The 21,358-nt window shown below is 41.1% G+C and overlaps 1 protein-coding gene and 1 long non-coding RNA gene across 2 annotated transcripts in view; both read right to left on the bottom strand.

The window, feature by feature from the left end:
• snap91a (synaptosome associated protein 91a) overlaps positions 1-20,781 on the bottom strand; it is a gene marked incomplete at both ends in the record, with an annotated part of 44,015 nt that extends 23,234 nt beyond the window's left edge. The window contains one exon of the mRNA XM_084052882.1: positions 20,652-20,781. Within this exon, the coding sequence (XP_083909008.1) occupies positions 20,652-20,781 (130 nt within the window). The remainder of the gene's footprint in view (positions 1-20,651) is intronic.
• LOC311042295 lies at positions 16,698-17,675 on the bottom strand. Its single transcript, XR_014600488.1, has 4 exons — positions 17,588-17,675; positions 17,198-17,244; positions 17,051-17,100; positions 16,698-16,726 (listed from the first exon to the last, which is right to left on the bottom strand). It is a non-coding gene; the product is annotated as an uncharacterized lncRNA (long non-coding RNA).
• Positions 20,782-21,358: the final 577 nt, after the last annotated feature.

Below are 21,358 nucleotides of genomic sequence, written 5' to 3'. Positions count from 1 at the left end.
GTCTCTGTCGGATGGAAAACTCATATGTACAAAACTGTTACTTTTCAGGTAACAAATTCAAAAGTATCAAAAGTAGCAGACCTATAAGCTCAAAACTTGAGGATCTGTTACTTTTGATACTTTTGTGTAACGCTGTAGTATGATCAAGTAGGGCATTAATTTCCAAAAAAGTTAGAATATGGAATATGGACGACAGCAACGATACAGGGTTTATGTGGTTCATTAGGCTGCTACGTGGCATTGCATCGGTCGGTGACCGAGCGGGTAAGTATTGACGGACATGATGGTGTCAAATCACAGCCACTGAACAGCTCATCAGAAAGCCCTCCGGTACCCGACACACGACTGGCTGGACTCCTGTTTCAGATCACTATTAACACATCGATAAGTGTAACTGATACCAGAGCCACCCAGTTTGACAGAGATACAACTGCACACAGGCAACCAAGCATGTATGCATCAGACACAAGCAGATATGCATATAAATACAGAACCACTGCGTGTGCGCGCACACACACACACACACACACACACACACACACACACACACACACACACACACACACACACACACACACACACACACACACACACACACGTGTGTATTATTACTGTTTTTATGAATGCAATATAAAACAGGCATAACTCCAACCCTAAACCCCCAAACTCCCCATATCATTTTTAACCATAAAACAACCATTTCTCTTTTGAGGTAAATGGTCTGTCTACACACACACACACACACACACACACACACACACACACACACACACACACACACACACACACACACACACACACACACACACACACACACACACACACACACACACACACACACACACACAAATTAAGTAGACCCTCAATGTGGTCCTTAAGAGTTTTCCTCTAGTTACGAGTGGTGAGTGATGATTCAGTTGAGTCGCCAGATGACACCATTGTATCACACTACAAGTTCTAAAGTTTATACATTTAAATATATATATAGTATATATGTATATACTATACATATATATATATATGTACTGTATAGTACTGGTCACATTATGTGACCAGGAGGTATGAGTCATAAGAGATATAGAATGGAACAGAAAGTATGGTACGATGCACAATAAAACATGACGTCATGATGTTTACCATGCATGCTGAGCTGTAGGCTACTTCAACAACTTTTATTATTCAGGTATACGGTATCTGTAAAGCAATGACCATGCATTGTGTCACATCTGCACCTGCGTACGCAGGTGAGAGTACATCGGTACAAACATAAAGGCTAAGCATGTGAAGCCTAAAATATAATCATAACAGTCATATATGGGCGTACACCAGAGCTGTGGTTCTCTAAAGTGGGGTCTTTCTGGGCAGGGGCCAGGGGATCCCCAGCTAAACAATTGATAGTTAGGATAGGAACCAAATGGACCCATAACGGTCTGTAACTCTGAGAGTGTACACGTTTGTACACTCTCAGAGTTATTGGGGGGGGGGGGGGGTCCGTGGCTTAACGCATACCAAACTGGGGGTCCTTGAAATTAAGAAGTTTGAGATCCACTGCACCTGAGTACCAATGAGGACGGGCTGAGCTGGTTTCCTTGGCAACTAGCTGTAATGTTGCTCTGTGGTATCAAGGATGCAGGTGCATGCTCTCTCACACTGCAGACTGACAGGGTGGATCATCTGAACAATGCACCATCACACTTTTCATTATGACTACACTGTGAAATCCATAGTGTTCTTTTTATGATTTATATATATATATTTTTGACTGATTTTCAATTGCATCAATTGCATTTCACAAGTTCAAAGTGTATAAAAAATCTTTCAAAAATAGCCGATCTACAAGCTCACATGCGACGCATTGTGAGCTTGTAGATCTGCTATTTTCAAAGGGACGAAATGTATATAGGGCTGAAGTGGTTAGTTTGTTTTGTAATAATGATCAAAATCTACAAAGTAACTAGTAACTAAAGTTTTCATAAAATTGTAGTGAATAAACGTACAATATTTTCCTCTGAGATGTAGTAGGGTAGAAGTAAAAGTATTGAAAATTGTACTGAAGAAAATAAAAATAATTGTACTTAAGTACAGTACAGTACTTGAGTACATGTACTTAGTTACTTTACACCACTGGTCGAGAGTCAATTCTGTCAACATTTAAACAGGGTCCTTACTAGTGCATGCCTCCCACTTCTTCCATTTTAACAGGTATACTACTGTGTCTACTTTGTCAATATGAAAGAGAACCTTTCCAGAGCCGCTACCTGGCCGAGCTGACTAAACCAGTCTGACATAATGAGTTTAGAGCTGTTTGAACCCACTCTGCATCAGAGCATGTCAGCTCACAGAGGGGTCCTTAGTGTACTGTAGAGGGTATACAGGCCAGGGTAACCAAAGGGACCCTTACAGGTCCATTTGATTACATTGGTAAACTGTCTGAGTTATGAATGGATAAATAAACACAAATCATGATTTCACTGTGTAGGGCTCTACAGTAATGTTATACCAGTTTAATTTATAGTGCGCTAATAAGCAACCAGTGAGAATCTAGAAAATCAAGAATGAAGAGGATTTTATTTTGGTAACTGATACAGATAACAACCAGCAGCGATGTGTGTGGCATGTCTGCAAGACAATATACACAAGATAATACTTCACACACTATAAATATATAGGACACGCAGATAGAAATAAGGTTAAAATGTGCAGGAAAGACCTTCTCTCTAAACCTTCAAAGAACCTGAGCAGCAGTGGGGGATGTGCAATTGAGAATGTTTAGAAAAGTGGGGGGATTTATTAACAGACTTTACAGAAAGATATACACATCAGTTGGTCCAAAACCGTATGCCTTTCCCTCTAGTAGTAATACCACAGCATAAATTAACCCCCGCATTAAATCTTCTTTTTTATGAGGGTAACCTATCAACCATCAACAGCAGCCATGGAACACATTTTATTATCAGTGCGAGCAGCTCCAACGCGAGGCTGCACGGGTCTGACTGCGCATGAATGAAGCGTGAAAAAGAAAAAAGAAAAAAAAAAACGGGACCCGGGTTTATTTATAGCTCCTCTCACCCCCAAGCAGCACACAGTCAGAGGGGGATATATTTTTCTACCCAGAATGCATTGCAGCCAGGCCAGTGTACTGTAGCAGCGGCACCAGCGTGGCGGCCAAGCTGGCAGAGAGAGAGACAAGAGAGACACTGGTGGAGGCAGGACTAGATGTCCAAGGAGAACGCTGGCATCATACCACCCAAGGCTGCAGCTTGGCAGCGGTGTTGCCATGTATGCTTATTATAAGCATACTTGTACTTATTTGGGCTTGCTTCCAAATGTTTTAATTATTGTTTAAGCAATAATTAAAGACGCCACAAATGTATTTGTCCATAGCGCAGACCCCCATCTGAAAATATGTTGTGCCAGGGACCCCCCGTCGTATCGTGACGCATTGTGTGCTTGTAGATCGGCTATTTTCAAATAGCCAATATACATATAGGTTTAAAGTGCGCATGTGGCCTATAGTCGCTTCTTTTGGGCTTGTTTTCATAGACCTGGTTGCTTATTTCTCTCGCAAAATCTGGAAAGACTGCTTAGCACTGGTGGAAGAAGTACTCGGATGCAATATCACAATATAAAAGTACTCTGTTAAAAGTAAAAGGCCTGTGAAAAAATGTAAATTGACTTGAGTAAAAGTACTAAAGTATAGGAATTAAAATATACTTAAAAGTTCAAAGTAAAAGCACTCAAATCTTTAAACATTTTTCAAACTCTTTTGAAAATAGCCGATCTACAAGCACATCGCAACGCGTTGTGAGCATGTGTAAAATAGCGCCTAAGTGGTTATTCCATGTTCTGTATTAATAATACAAATCTGCATCGTAACTACAGTAGTAGTAACTAAAGCTGTCAAATAAATGTAGTAGAGTAAAAAGTACAATATCTGCTCGTAGATGTAGTGGCGAAGAACTATTAAAACAAATGGAAATCAACTACATTGAAAGTACAGTACTTGAGTAAATGTACATTCCACCACTGCAGCTGAAACTGCAGGCTACGGGTCCATTTCGTTACATTTGTACACTCTCTGAGTTAAAATAACACAACACATTTTCTGTGTATAGCATCGCTGCACATCATAGAGAGAATGCCTGGATAACACTAACAGATCATGCATTGAGATTGTGAGAGTGCAACTTGTAAAAAATGACACTCAGGACATAGCTGTGTACAGTATTAAGTCTCTATGCTCACTGACCCTATCAACACCTCCCTCATAAACCATGTTATGAACTGGAAAAGCCTGAGAGATTTGACAAATACCAGGGCGGAGCCCCAAGATGTTTACAGCCTGAATTTCTACTAGTTACGTGCTGGTGTCTCACACTGTGTGAGAATTAGTTGGAATTAGTACAGAGGCATGGTATAGAGTTCAACCAGATAATTCACTAAACACCAACAAAGATAACATTCAATTCTGTCAGAACCTTGCCAGGGTGGTGTCCAGCTTTCCACCCCTCAAATCCATCTGACAACTGGCAGCATTTTACACCCATTCCAAGGGGTGTATTCTAACTCAAAAACATTATAAATACATTAAAGGGTCTACACCATGAATTTTAACTTTTTCTTCATTTTTGTGTGTTTTTGGTCTCCCCCACCTCTCTTCTGTTCCAACAAATACCCGACTTCGAGCATGCAGGCTTTCATAGGCTATCTGTGTTTTTTATGTAAATTGGTCTGAAAACAGTCCGTGAGATTTGTTCCCCCACCCTACGTCACGTCTGGGAACAATTCCTCCCGTTTTTCAGTTCTAACCAAAAAAAAAAATCCAAAAAATAAAATATATATATTTTTTTTAATTTTTTCTTATTATTTTTTTTTTACTTTTTCCACACAGAACCAGGACATAACATGCATACAAACTGGCTCAATAGCGCCCCGTGCCAAACAGGACAATGTGGTATTGCAGGTGAAAGTGCTTTATAAGCCAGAGAGAAGTTAGTTGGAATGAGTATATCTGAGGCTTGATTTAGGCTCAAACCTTTTGAAAAACGTTTGAGGGACATAAACAATATGATATCAAATAATATTATTATTTTTTAAATTCATGGTGTAGCTCCTTTAATACCTATACATTCAACCCACATAAAACTATATTACAACTCTCTAAGAACTACAAAATAATGATTCTTTATCCTTCACACTATACTACAATATAATATTATCAATTGCAAACGCACATCATAACCCCCTCTGTCATCCTGACTATGGTCCAGCCCAATCTACTGAAACACCTAACAGGCAATGTTAAGCATTCAATCAAAACTCAACAATAAAACATCACACTACAAATATATTGCACTCTCCATATTGCACTAAACTGGTAAACTGTGCAAGTTAATCAAAGTGCAAATGTGCTGTGCAAATGTCATTCAATAAATAAGGGTTATATGGGCAAACAGGAGTAACCGAGGACCTTTCTCTGTTACACACTGAAAATAGCAGATCTACAAGCTTGTAGATCGGCTATTTTTTGTGCAAACAAAATAAATTATAAATCTGGCTTATCCATCTCTCGATAACTGATCCAACGCCCCTCGTTATTCCCGCCCATTGCAACCTAAACTGAGTCAATCCCCCGCCCCAGGGCTGTTTACACTCAGCTGATCGCCCACATGAACTTTTTTTAATCTTTCCTCCCACGGCGCCGGTCCACTTTTGCTCACTGTGTTCCCCCGATCAATACATTTCTCGGATAAAAACGTTCCCACATTTGTTGTGTTCCAAATTGCTCAAACAAAGGAATAAACCTGGCTCGCGTCAAGGTATTTACTTTGTCTGCTGCAGTATGACTTCCTGTGCACATTTGTTTTTCGATTTGCCCAGCTCCCTGCGCCCACTTAGCATTGACTCACATCCCTTCAAGCCTGTACAGTCCCAGCTTGATGTATGTATAACTAGAGGCTGGTCCTAAAGGAAAAGGGAGTCTTTTCTGGTCTCCTGGGGAGGGGAAATTGCTTTTCAGTTTCACCCAACTGATGGCCGCTCAGATGGCTATGATGAGTGCACAAAGGGTTGGAGGCTGTTAGGGTTTCAGTGTATACTGTAGCTCAGGGACACTTTTACATACATTTACTACCTTCAAATTCCCAGACGGCCTCTCTACCAACTCAGCTGGAGTCGGCCCACTCCTGTTAAGTAAGTAAGTAAGTAAGTAGGTCGGAGAGGCTTATTGTCGGTATCAGCTGAGAATGCGGGAGTCTATCCCCGTTTCAATGCGCTAGACCCCTGGGAGATGGATCGCTGAGGTGGAGTGCCGCACCTACCATCAGCTCCCAGTACCACACGACTTGCCACACCAAAGCTGTGCTACTCATACGCTGAGTTGTCGGTGACCGGGATCGAACCTTGTGGTCCAAAGGTGAGAGCTCTACCGACTGAGCTACCAGGACACAGGTAGGTAGGTAGGTAGGTAGGTAATTAGAACACAGGACAGATAGTACAGAAAAAGAGATACATAGGGGCAATTACAAATAATACTACTGTACTACTCCAAAATAAAAAATAGTAAGCAGGTAGTAACGCACCAGGATTAGGAAAAGTACCAGAAACCAGGTACAGTATACTGCAGAAACCTTGGTTGGCATTCAGCACTTGGACTGCATGGGAATTAGCATGGTTAAAAATCTTTTAACAGGTGGAGATATACTATAAGTGTGGTCAAAGTCAAACTAAAAAGTCAAACTAAAAGTCAAAGAATTCCCCTCTGTGGTTTTGCCTGTTTTCCCCCCATATGCAAGCAACACCTCTGTACTGTAGGTGTGTAGAGTAGAGATGCAGGTAGAGATGTGGTCCTTAGGCAGTGCCCGGCAGCCAGGCAGACAGACTGATTAAACGGGAGGAAATCCAAGCCTCCCTGCATTATTAATGACCAGCCTGTGTGTAGACATGGCTCTCTACTGCTGAGCACTGCTGTGCTCACTGCAGGTTTACCTACTGTACTGGGACACCGCTGATCCTCCACATACTGTACTCACTGGATGGGGCGAGTCTCCGCTATGCTAACACTGCACTTGCTCTTTACCGAGCACAGACTGCACATTAGGGCTGTAACTATCGATCATTATCATATCATCATTATTATTATTATTATCGATTTTATTCTAATGATTACTTTTCCGCACTTAAGTATACTTAGCTACCCAACGTTGTATTGCAAAAAAAATTGGGTTTTAAAAATAAATAAATGTACTTTTCACCTATAATGATATGCCCAAAATAAGGATTGATTATTAATCTATTATTTTATTAAAGGTAGGTTAAGTGTGATTGTATGTCATGTTTAACAAAATGTTATAACCTGAAAATAAAGAGGTATAAAAAGTTTGCTGTTACTGTACATGTTACAAGTGATTTTCTTTGGTTAAAATAAGTGTTAAATATCTCTATATTCTGATAGTACTGAATACATACAGGCAGAATACAGATTAAACAAGTGCATTTGGAAGTGATGACACAAAGAAATGAGTAGACAAAATTGGAACTGGAACACGATAAAAATGTAGCTGATAAATGTGTAGTCTCTCCTGATGGCTGAAATGTTTTTAGTTTATTAAAGAGCTAGAGAGACAGGGAGACCCCTGTTACTGAACAAACACTCTATAGCAATCAGAATATAGCGCCTTAACCTTTTAACAAAAAAGGTTTTGTTTTAACCAAAAAATATCACTTACCCTACCTTTAACTTATCGATTATTGATTATTTTCCATAATCGATTCAATTGATTAGTTCGATTAACTGTTGCACCCCAGGTGCACATCTCTGAACATAAAGATGTTAAATGTCAAATCAAGTGCAGATCTAGTGGGAAGCAGCTCCCTCAAATGTTGGATGCAATGTGGGATGGGCAACACACGGGCGTACTGAAGTACAGTATCAAACGTGTCTGTACTATAAAATGAATGCTTCTGTACTATCATTACAGCGGCAGGCTCAAGGGCATGCTGACCTCCAAATAGAGAGTGTGTGTGTGTGTGTGTGTGTGCGTGTGCGTGTGCGTGTGCGTGTGCGTGTGCGTGTGTGTGTGTGTGTGTGTGTGTGTGCACATGCGTGCGTTTGAGAGAAAGGGAAGGGGTGGGTATAAGGAAAGGAGGACAGACCGATCAATTTAGACTGGATGTTCAGATTGAAAACAGATAGCGGTCTGACATTAGCAGTGTGGTTGTAAGTGCACACATGCTTCATTTATTATCTGGCTAGTGGCTACACACATAGCCGATGGTACCCCAATTTTCCACGCTATGCATGACTTTCCAAAGGTATTCTGGGATTTCAAGGATACTAACTGCAGCATGTGTAGCATGTGCAGCTGAGAGCTCTTGCAAAGCCTCCCTTTTCTCTCCGACTCATCATTCATTGCTCACTGCAGCACAGTGCTAAGATACCACTGCTACTACTACATGGTGTCTCTGCTAGCTTCCGTGGAGCACCAGGATGGATGGACTGGTAGAGTAAATGTACTTCATTGTAATTGTAACGTAAATGGGAAATGTGGAGACAAATTGAACACACGCACGCACGCACGCACGCACGCACGCATAAACGCGCACACGCACACAGTTACAGTTACAGTGGAGATGTGTACTGTAGTCAATCAACAATGTGTTCACTCCAATCCAATCAAATTAATGGAGCATGATAGACGCAGCTCTCATTCATTTTTATCCAACTGCTTAAATTGGGCTAATTGAAAAAAAAAACCCTGATGTTTAACAGTTCACTTGCATAAACAGATTAGCAGGCACATGCCATACATGGTAGTGAACTATTAGTGTGCATTCAACAGGTTTAGAGCACCATGTAATACGTGTACACACACATTCTGTAGACACCTAAAAACAGATGTAACACTGTCTTGCACCGGACATGTGTCTTGCACCTGACACAAGGTTTGTCTGTGAGACAAACGAACAGGGACAATGTCACCGACATGCACTGAATCACTTAAAGCGATATTTTAACAACTTTGAATATAGACCTTGAAGACATTGACTTTCCTGCTTCTGTGACTAAGAGGACATGTTTTATCTCTTCATTCACTTGCACTGAACAAGCTAGAAACATTCATAACGTGTCATACACCTTACAATTTAGGCATTTAAGCAGAGAGTGAACAACAGGTGCGAGATCAGAATAAGCATGAACATAGTCAATTATAAAACAAGGTAAATAGTCACAAAAACAGAGTGCAGAGAGAACAATGTAGTGCCTCAAAGAAAGTAGGATACCAGAGTATCAGAGTACCAAATGAGCAAATGCAAACGCCTGCTATTGAATTAGCCTAGGCAATGGGTAGAGGAGAGCAGTAGTGCCTCAAAGAAAGTAGGATACCAGGTAAACAAGGAACCTAGCATCTGTCTAAACAACATGCTTTCTAAATAACATTCTTAACGTTTGGTCAAGAAAAACTAATCTTAAGTAACAAAACATGAGAACAAGTGACCAAGATATATCTCTGCATAGTAAGGTGGCATCTATCGGAAAAAGTGAGAAGAAGGGATAGGAGGAGAGAGTAGTGCTAGGGGTGAGGTGGAGTCTAATTATGCTGGGAAATTGGGAGTGAGTCTGCAGTTCTAACTGCAATGGGGAGTTTGTTCCACAGTTTGGCCAGGAGAGAGAAGAGTCGAGGATGTGTGAAGCACTGTCCAGGGTCATTTAGGGAAGGCACGACCAGCATTCCTGTGTTAGGGGTGGGTTGGATCATGTCTTGAAGTTATGGAGGTGCCAAGCCTTTTGTTGCCTTGTAGGCCAACAGAAGTCTATTGTCCTGCGTATATATATGTAGCCTGGCTAGTGGAGCTGTGCTCCACTAGCTCTGAAGGTGCACACACGCCTGCACAAGCACCATTCGCAGTTTTTGCACCTCGCTGACAAAACCTGCCGATCGATGCTGAGTGTCACAGCTTGAATGAACAGGAATGTCCGACCTGGTTGGATGCATATCAATGGTCCATTGTGTGACCTGCTAAGTAGCCTACTGTAGGTGTCAGATGTTCTGTCAAAAGAGTCGGATGACAGTGGCTGATGGATTCATGAACTAATTAAATTACAGAGGTGACGTCTGCAACACTAAAGTTTCCCCATTATACAAGTAAATAGAATAACATGTGATATAAACTATGTTGTGGGTTAATAAATAGGCCTACATATTAAAGAGGTTATTTCAATCGGCGATCGCTCACGTGCACGTGCACGTGTATGTGTACGCACGTGCATGTGTGGGCGATGTAGCGCTCCACTAGCTAAAAAATCCACAGCACACCCCTGATGAGAATGAAATGAATGAATTCCGTGACCGGGAGGGATACCAGGCTACTGCGTATGGGCAGCAACCGGAAGTCAATGAAGCAAAAGGAAAAGGGGGAGAAGTGAACATTTGGGGAGGTTGAAGACCAGGAGTGTCATGTTTCAAGTGTCCAAAATACTCTGATGTTTCCACATTAAATGATAAAGAGCTCTGTTTCTGTTGGTTATTTACGTTTATAAATATGACTTTGTAACACAATTAGATCTTGGTATTGAATTCGGACAGGAAGTATTTTGACTTACGTTAAATAAATGCGCCACTAATGCTATGTTGGTCATATGCCATTTCCATTTCATGTAGCTAACACGAACCAGAACCAGATTAATGAAACACTTTTCAGTCCAAATGTGCTTGACCCTTTTGAAGAAAGAATTTATAGAACAAACACCTGTATTGGTCTGGAATCTGGAAAGGTACTTTGAAGTATAAACTTCATCATATATTCTGCAATTTTCGTACGCGCAATACAACTGAATGATTTGGTAAAATACTTCCTCTTCGTCAAAGAGGCATGCGATTTTGGTGAGCAATTTAATACATTGGTAACTTGATATCAAGCCCTATTTTAATAGTTGTGTTAATATTGCTTTAACCTTCACACAGCCTTCATATAGCCTCCATAACTGTGTTACCAGTGATGAGGATTAAGAGGCTGAGTGATAATGTGATCACCAGCCTATAAGGATGGAGGTCATTACGAGCATTTGGGGCTTAGAATATGAGCCATCTTCATTTGGCAGACAGTCAAACGCCACTTCACTGTACAATGTAAGTCAACGAGGAGCATAATTTGAATTATCAACTTCTAATCAATGGAGCAACTATTTTTATGTCTTGCCCACCTTTGGATACAGGGTTAAAGCAGATAAACTGATTTTGATGCTATATCAACTCCTTTTACTGGGGACCCTCTGGAACCCCCTTAAAGACCCCAGGGGGTCACCGGACCCCACTTTGAGAACCACTGCTGTAGTTTCCTGGCTCTCCCACTGGGCTGTGACTGACCTGCATGTCCTCTGGTAAATCTAGTCCTCTGAAAGCAGATAATTATTTAGCCTGACAAAGCCATAGAAACACAAGTAATTTGTTTACATTGGCTTGTAGCCACATAGAATTCTGACAATGTTATGCTGAGAAGTTTTGGGGAGGTTGACCTCAAAGTGTTATAGCATGGCTATTGCAACTATAGGGGCTGGGGCGGTATGAATTTTAGTTATCGCGGTAATAAATCACTGTTTACCAACGGTATGGCGGTATCTCCCCAAAAAAATGGAATGAAATAAAAATAAAAAAGTAAACATTTATAAAATGTAAAATAATAATAATCGTGGTTATGAACTCGACACCGCGGTATGCATTACACAACCGCAGTATGGCGGTATTGCGGTTATTGCACCCAGCCCTGATTGCAACCTCAGTTGCCAATGAGCAGTCAGCTTATGTGTCCAAATTGACTGAAACCACCGTGGGACCACTGTAAAGCTAATGACTTGCCATGACTTCTAAAATATCAAACCTTTTAGTATTGTGCCATTCAATAAACACATATAACTATTTTACTTCTGCACTTCTTTAATTTAATTAAAGCTAGTATTTATTCTTGAAGAATAGTTGTTTTTTCTTCTTCTATTCTTCTTTCCCTGTTTCACATCACACATCACCACGACAATCCCAAATGCAGCACCAATAAAGATGCTAGCAAAGCAATAATAGCCCATATCTTCGGATCTTTGGAATTAGTCTGACTCCCAAGACAATTCTGTGCCCACAAGCCTATGCATGCCAACATGGCAGATGGTCAGAGTACCAAATGAGCAAATGCAAACGCCTGCTATTGAATTAGCCTAGGCAATGGGTAGAGGAGAGCATTTAAACAGCTTCTTCCTCTTGGAGGTGTCGCAATGCGATATAAGCTTATAGATTGGCTAATTTTGTGACAAAGTATCAAATAGGGCTTACATAAGTGGTCAATCTGACTAACTGATTTAGTGGATTATAAAAAAAACTATTACAATACTTTCGTGTTGATCTGTTGATATGATAATAAAACACCCTTTATTCGATAAAGTGATCAATAGAATAATCGCTAAGAAGATAATCGATAGTGGCAGCGCAACTTTCTCTACACAAGGATTCTGTTGACCAGAATGGAGTGTTGTGGAAAGCTGCAGAAACACTTCCACAAAGTCTCTGATGAGGACTCTGTACTGATCTTCCTACACAGATGCAGTCTCTATTGAAGCCTCTTTCAGCTGACTTCTTTAGAAAATTGCCAGAGGAGCTTGGCCTTCATATACAAATTATTATACATATAGATATACAGACATTGACACACACACGCGCGCACGCACGCACGCACGCAAGCACGCACGCACGCACGCACGCACGCACACACACACACACACACACACACACACACACACACACACACACACACACACACACACACACACACACACACACACACACACACACACACACACACACACACACACACACACAGCCTGTGTAGCTCTAAGATTCCAGGAGCCTGCTTCAAGACACACAGGCAATGTGGAGTGCGATAGTCAAGACAGTGGCCTCAATGCTTTTGATCATTCTGAGCATCAATCTGTGTGCTTCAGGGGTGAGAGCACCCCCCTATCTTTAAAAGAAATATGTCTGTATAGAATGGTGGCCTGCACAATCTCATGTGAAAAGCTACCATAAGCCTGAACCTGAAGTTAACCTTGAAACATCAAATCCTGTCTGTCCCTGCTAACTTTGATCCCTAAAAATAATCCACCCTAATGCCAGTTGAAGAGTATGGCTAAAGTTTCTTTGTAAAGGAATTTGCCAACAACACTTCATGGTACAGAAGCTTTCATTGTTGGGCAGTAATGCGTTACTAAGCAATACATTACTGTAACATTATTACTTTCCCCAGTAACGAGTAGTGTAACTTAGTGAATTTAATTATGAAGCCAACCATACGCAGAAGTCGACATCACACAAACAGAGAGATCTCTTCAAGGCCTGGGTCTCAGAAACATCTTTGGAAACAACGGCTGTAGTGAATAATTGCTCTCAGTGTGATCGTTTGGCTTCAGAAGACTTGCATTATGCTGCCCAAGCTGCATGGAATAATGTTGTGGTCATTTTTTTGGAATTCTAACTGACCACAGTGAATTTAGTTTGTTGGGGAGAAAGCTAATGTGACCAATTACTGGCAAACTTCTTGTGTGTTGTGTGGACAATCAGGGTACTGTATATACAACAGTTAATCAACTAATCGATTTCATCGATTATAAAAAATGATTGATGATGAATTTTCAAAAAACAGCAAATCGTCTATGAAGTGGGGCCTGGCAGACAGTGCAGCATGCGAGTGCGGGTTACGAGCAGAATGTCGACCACACCAGTCCCCTGTATTATAGACCACCTTTGGAGGCCGGCCACTTCCAAGTGGGACCAGAGACGAGGGCGTGGCTGCACGCCACTGAGCTAGACTTAGACGATACGTGAAAGATTACGTTAAAATAGCCGATCTACAAGCTCACAACGTGGCTCGATGCAGCGCATTGTGAGCTTGTACATTGGCTATTTTCACTATTTTTGTAGGTCTCGAACTGAAAACGTTTGGGAACCCCTGCTCTAACAAGTATTGCTGGGTGTTTGTACGTAGTATATGCAACAGCTTGTTGTTTTACTTCACTGGTCCATGATAGCGAGCAACATCAGCACTAAACAAGAGTGACCAATGGCAGTTCTTCTGCAAGCACTGGAAAGCTTCGTCAGCATTTAGAGACGTCAAAATAACGCTGACACATCTTTGGCCAGTGCTTTTCAATCAGTTATGCAATGATTAAAAGCTATTCAGAGATTACAGAATGCAAGATGCCCAACTGGACTTTTTACCCTCAGTGGATTTGAGTTCTGCGTACCACTGTTATATTGTTTTCCCATTTCCTTAAAAATGTTACATTTAAATGTGTTACATTTGTACAGTGACAGAGTTAAAAAATGATAATTTAACACTGAGGTTTTTACTGTGTGGATCCACAAGCCACCATTGACCCTAATGGTCATTGACTGATTACCTTAATGTCCTCAGGGGGATGTAATTTATTCCATCAGCTATTGGCCTTTTAAACTAAATGGGAGTGTGCCTATCTGTGGAAGTGATAATGGTGCCCCTCATTTTTCTTTCTTCCTTGCTGCCTCTTCTGATAGTTCTGGTGACAAGTGACAGTGAGGTTGGCACTTAACTATGGAATTGTGTTTATGTGTGTATGTATGTGTAACCACTTAAACCCTATTTTAAACATTGTCACACAATTTCGTGCAAAAAATAACAGATCTACAAGCTCCCAAGTCATTCATTTTTTTAAACTTTGCACCTATAATGCGCCAACACGCTCAAAATAGATCGATTGCTAATTGACTATTTTATGCAATTACTATTGATAATTGGTTATTTTTGTATAATCTGTTAATTTTATTAGTTTGATTTACTGTTGCACCTCAAAGGGATTCAAACTTTTACTTATTATTGACTACTATTGCAAGCCAAATTGCCCTTCAGGGACAATAAAGCTGTATTCTAATGTGAGAGTGCCAGCTGCAAGGATCTACAGTTAGGGTCTAAGGATTGTATTGATTAGGTCAGCTGGTGGGGTATTGACCTTATTAATCCCATGGGGGAAATTCAGTTTCAGCTTCACCCAGCAGATGGCTCCTCGACACATAGGGGGCCGGGAATCAAACCTGGGACCCTCTGTTTCCCAGGTGGCCTCTCTCTACCCATTCAGCTCTAAACTTGAAATCTTACTGTAGGCCTACATCTTACAAAATAATCTGGGTGAAAAGCAATGATTTTGGGAGGGTATCCCTCAGGCATACCCCTGATACTTAAGGGAGTATGTGTGTGTATGCTGCCCTCATTCATTAATGTACCACCTCCCACATACCTCCCACATATTCAGGTGTATGTACCATTTCTGAGACCTTCATTTGCATGTCTGCCAGCAAGGACCTCACACACCCACCCACCCCTCCCACCCCTCTCACCCTTCCACCCCAACCACTTCTGAGCATGTGCAGAAAACTACATTTGATTGGAAGCTGTGGCTTATAACCCCACCCACCCACCCCACATTCTGCATGCTAATTCTTGTATAAACCCCCTAGTTTATACCCCCCCCCCCCCCTCAGTGGGAAGGGTGGTTTAAAGCCCCCCCCCCCCAGGGGCTGTGGCTTGTCCCCCCCCCCACCCCCCCCAGGGGCTGTGGCTTGTCCCCCCCCCCACCCCCAATGGGAGGGGTGGTTTATAGTTCCCCCCCACTACCTGCACTAATTTATATATATATATATATATATATATATATATATATATATATATATATATATATATATATATATATATATATATATATATATATATATATATATATATATATATATATATATCCACACACACAAACAATATAGAAAAACACATAGGCAGAACTCATGTAATTATGTTTATTGATCAAGAAAAATAAATGTATACAAAACAATGGAACAGGAGCACACAGATAAGGTAAACTGTTTCAAAGAAAAGTATTTTGTTCCAGGGACCCAGAAGCAAAGATTTGAGTTAAAAATGTTCACTCTAAAAAATATATATTCAAATATTCTGAATCAGAATCAGGTTTATTGTCACATCACAGGTTTAATTAAAAAAAGTGGGTGAAATTTGTGTCTATATACTCACACTAGTACCTGAGATAAGATATGTGCATGAACATAGCAGCAATGTATACTGTGCATGATATACTTATGGACGTTAGTTAAGGTGCTTGGAAAAAAAAGTTAAAAGTCAGTGCGTTATACACAGGATTACGGTGCAAAATGTCAGTGTGTGTCGACCGCATAATCCACATAGACTGACATATAGTCAACAAGTAGTGACATGAAGAAGAGCAAAGAAAAATAGCGGGAAAGGGAAAACAAAGTCACTTGTAGGCTACTCATGTAATCCACGGTGGCTGGGTCCAAGGAAGAGCTAAATCCAAGTCATGTGTCCCTGGTATAATCCACAGGAAGAAATACAGAAAATAAAGAAATATATTTTGTTCCAGGGACCCCAGAAGCAAAGATTTGAGTTAAAATGTTTGCACTAAAAACATAGTCCTCAAGCTCTTTGTCGTCAAGCATTGGGTCCTGGAGAACACAGCGTTTGGTACAAGGTCCTGGAGATGATCTTGTGAACTTCTTCCTGCTGGAGGGCTGAAGATCCAAAATGGAAGTCCATCTTTGGAGTTGCTCTGTGTCCTTTTTGGAGATGATCTCCTGAACTTTGGACTGTTGGAGGGCTGAAGATCCAAAATGGCAGTCCTTGAAGCCTTGAAGAAAAACAGAAGAAGAAAAAAAGAATTACAATTAAACCACAAAACCACTGAAACCGGAACACAACAATGTTAATACAATTACCACACTCTACCACACTACTGTGTGTGTGTGTGTGTGTGTGTGTGTGTGTGTGTGTGTGTGTGTGTGTGTGTGTGTGTGTGTGTGTGTGTGTGTGTGTGTGTGTGTGTGTGTGTGTGTGTGTGTGTGTGTGTGTGTGTGTGTGTGTGTGTGTGTGTATTGCCTGCTGACTGTCTGCTGAATCTTCTGCTGAAAACCAAGCCATTGTCCTGCAAATTGCAATTTATTCTGGAGATTACCTGTTAAAACTCCGAAAGGTCCTCACACATGTACCGCTGGGTGCCAACAACTGTAAAATAATATAACAGCAATTACAACTCAGAAAACTTCAACTGAAACAGGAGTGCACAAAAAAAAGTTAAATGAAGAGTGTGGGTGTGTAGTACCTTATAAAACTTCCTCGTCAACAGTGGGGAAATCAATGGAATTCTCCCTGCAAATATCATTTTAGGGGTTAGTGGGATGAAGCAATGCTTTGCCATTGTATTCAATATAGCCACAGTAAAGACAAACTACAAAGCAATCCAACTGTAGTTACTAAAATGTATAAAGTCTGTGTATTTTACTATACTGCATTATGCTGACAAATTAAATCATGGCATATGAATTGACTAGCTACTTGACTAGGCCACATGTTTTAAAACAATCTGAACTCATACAGGTAAAGGAACACTAGCCTACAACTGATCAAACAGACTGTAGAGAACTGATCAAAGTAAATACAATAAACAGTATAACCTACTAATGATTTACAATTAGATAAAATAGCAGCTTACCATTTACAAAGCTAGTCCAAAAACACCAACAGGCCAGCAGTACATGGTTGAGAAGAATGAATTCACCCAACCGCCCAAACAGTTCAAATGTTTGAAAACTCTGTTTGGACACATCTGATTGGATAGACACAAATGTTCCCCTCCCCACCATTTGAATGTGCATGTTAAATGTTGGCAGTCAGAGAGAGAGAGAGAGAGAGAAAGATTGGAAATAAACTATTTACTTAGTTTAGTTAGTTTTAACAAGTTAAACGTTACTATGTAGAGGTACTAATGCTTTGCACTAAACAACAAGCACAAAAAAAGAACTTACATTTTGTTCTTTTGAGCACTACTGGGCCTAGACTAGAAAACAAACTAAATAGTTTATTAACCACATGACTGGTGGTAACCTGTATTTTTGGCAGTGATGGCAGAAGTACTCAGTTATTTTACTTAAATAAAAGTAGCAATACCACAATATAAAAATACAAACAAAATATAAACATAATAAAACAAGTAAAAGGCCTGTGTTCAAAATGTTACTTGAGTAAAAGTTTAAAAAAAGTATTGGCATCAAAATATACTTAAAGTACCAAAAGTGAAAGTATTAAAATGTTTGAAAATGGCAGATCTACAAGCTTGTAGATTGTCTATTTTCAAATAGCCTATGTATAAAATAGGGCTAAAGTGGTTAATATGGTGATAGAGGTGGAGCTCCTATTGTCTGAGAGACCTGAGACAATAGGGCCACTGAACCCATCAACACCTTTCATGCAAATGTTGTGCCTGCATGTAAATCTCTACCCCCCAAAATACACACGAAAACACACATAAAGTAAGCCTTGTTTGTGATATAATTTTAACCATTTAATGACCCTTAAACGTACTTGGTAAAAGTACAAAAGTATTGGTATCAAAATGTGTTCAAGTACTAAAATGTTTGAAAATAGCCGATCTACAAGCTCACAACGCGACGCGTTGTGAGCTTGTAGATCGGCTATTTTCAAATAGCCTAGGTATAAAATAAGGCTAAAGTGGTTAATGTATGTTTTATAATGTAATCATTTATATCTGCAAAGTAACTAGTAGCTAAAGTTTTCAAATAATTGTAGTGGAGTAAAAGTACAATATTTGCCCCAAGACTGCACTCTGATCTCTCTGTGTGTGTGTGTGTGTGTGTGTGTGTGTGTGTGTGTGTGTGTGTGTGTGTGTGTGTGTGTGTCATGCTTTATTAGTATGTCCTTTCTGTAAACTAACACTGCTCACCTATGCAAGACCTAAGAACACATTTTTTTTTTTTAATATTTGTATTAGCTTTTCCTTGAATGTCACAATGCAACTTTGGTTCACTGTTTCTCTCTCTCTCTCTCTCTCTCTCTCTCTCTCTCTCTCTCTCTCTCTCTCTCTCTCTCTCTCTCTCTCTCTGAGCCCCCCCCCCACTCTGAACCCCACACCTCCCATTGTTTGAACAAACCTCTAATTTACATATGTAAGGGAGATTCCCTAGCAGAGAAAAGAGAGACGCATATCCAGGTATCTTAAAGGCATTTTAAGGTAAACAGTCCTCTCCCGCATTCATTGAAATACTTCCACCAATCATTTATGTTTGGTGGGTGTATGCCTTGCCCACGTATCCAGGTATATCACCTTTTTCACCCAGTGTATCATCTGCACATAATATGTTCATCTCTATATTGAGATGCTTTTGAACACATGGGAACCTGTTAGCACTTAACCATTCATTTTGCAGGCATCTCTCTTTACCTATGCATCATTAAAAATGTATAACAAATCTATTTTTTTTTCTTCCAGAGACCAGAGACTATCACGAGTTCCTCCTACCTCATGTCATTGTTTGTAAATGGCTTAAGTCAAGAATACAGCCTGGTAATGCAAGCACACATGTGTGTGACAACAGGATAAAGTATCATATGTTTATTGTTTTAACACCACCCATGACCTTTTCAATAATGCATTTCACCACCACTGGAGCAAGAATTCATTGTGCACGTGCTGAACGCTAAGAGAGAGAGACAGGAGAGAAGGAAAGATGAAAGTCCATCATCAGGGACTGTAATTGTTTGAGGGACGACTTGTCTCTGTTTCTGCTTAAGTGCTCCTCCTTGGTGGATGGAGCACTTTAATGGCAGAATGTACTGGAATTATTGGTCTGACTCTGGCCCTTTCAATTAGAATCTCAAACCAAATGAATGTAAAGGCTGCCTCCAAGACATAATGTGTGTGTGTGTGTGTGTGTGTGTGTGTGTGTGTGTGTGTGTGTGTGTGTGTGTGTGTGTGTGTGTGTGTGTGTGTGCGTGCGTGCGTGCGCGTGCGTTCGTGACACACACACACACACACACACACACACACACACACACACACACACACACACACACACACACACACACTCCTTGTGCTAGCCCCGTTTGCAACCTCACTCTCCATGATAGCTCCAAGATGAGGTCCCGCTGTCTCGCGTCCTAGCAGAGTTAGACTCCGTCCAAATGCAGTAAAGATCACCTTTTTCGCAACATCGTATCAAAAAAGTAAAGGTGGTCCGAGACACCTACAGATGTTTGATATTTCGCCGTAAAGTAAAATTTGACCGACGGGATTGAAAAAAACGTTTATATCGTTTATTTAGTCGGCCTGTGCCACGTTTTCTCATTGTAGCCGAATCGGAAGCAGTAATGGCACCTGCCGTCGGGGGTTCTTCCGGGTTGAATGGCAAAACATGGCACATGCTGACTAAATAAGCGTTTTAAACGGATTTTCCTAACAGCGTTGGTTAAATTTTACTTTCCGGCGAAATGTCAAACATCTGTAGGTGTCTTGGAGTACCTTTACTTTTTGGATACGATGTTGCGTACAAGGTGATCTTCACTGCATTTGGCTGGACCCTATAGCTCTGCGGGGATCCTACACAGCGGGACCTCATCTCGGTGCTATAGTGGAGAGTGTGGTTCCAAACGGGGCTACCCTTGTCACTGTGCATGGCACGGTGGCCTAGTTGTAGGCCTAATGGAGAGGATAGGGATAAAGATAGGATGGGAGGAGGAGGAGGGGTGGACTGGTTACTTACATTCCAGGTGTTTTTTCTTTGGTGCCGTCTGCTCGTGCGTGGTGGACTTACAGACGGCCCGCGACACGTCGGACCCCGTCAGCTGGTACTGGGCCGCGGCGATGCGGTCCGTCAGCGTCTGGCCCGACATCTTCTCCTCTCTGTCTCCTCAAACGTCAATCAAAACGTCAGATTCGGTCCCCCAATGATAACGGCCTGCAGTCCCAGGTCTTCCACCAGGCTGCTGCCGTCACGATGCAGGGAGGAGAGGCGACCAGCCCTGCTTCACTGTAGCCTAATACTAAGAGGATATATTGTAGCGGATTTCCTGGGATCGCTACGATATATACAATATCGTTGGTTTCAGAGATAGTGTGTTGCTCTTCCCCTCTCCTCTACAGTCTTTACTGTGTAGGATACTGTGGGCTATACTGTACAGCTCACATGCATTTATAGAACAATCATGAGCATGGATAATAATGATCCTTGGTGTGTAGTATAGGCTATAGAGCTGGTTCTCTACAGAAACGAGGCCAGTGATTTATATGAAGTCTAATACGAAAAGCCCTTTTAAGAGTAGCTAAAAAAAAGCACCCATCTCTTACTGTAAACACGTTATTTCTGTATGGTTGTAAAACGACGGTGATCCGGATGATGATGATGCTCGACGGTCCAGGATGATGCTGCTGCTGCTCGACGGTCCCAACACTCTCTCTCCTCCTCCTGGA

The sequence above is a fragment of the Gymnoscopelus microlampas genome (genome assembly GCF_963454915.1).
Source record: "Gymnoscopelus microlampas genome assembly, chromosome: 3".
NCBI classification, from domain to species: domain Eukaryota; kingdom Metazoa; phylum Chordata; class Actinopteri; order Myctophiformes; family Myctophidae; genus Gymnoscopelus; species Gymnoscopelus microlampas.
This window is presented reverse-complemented; position numbering and strand designations above follow the sequence as displayed.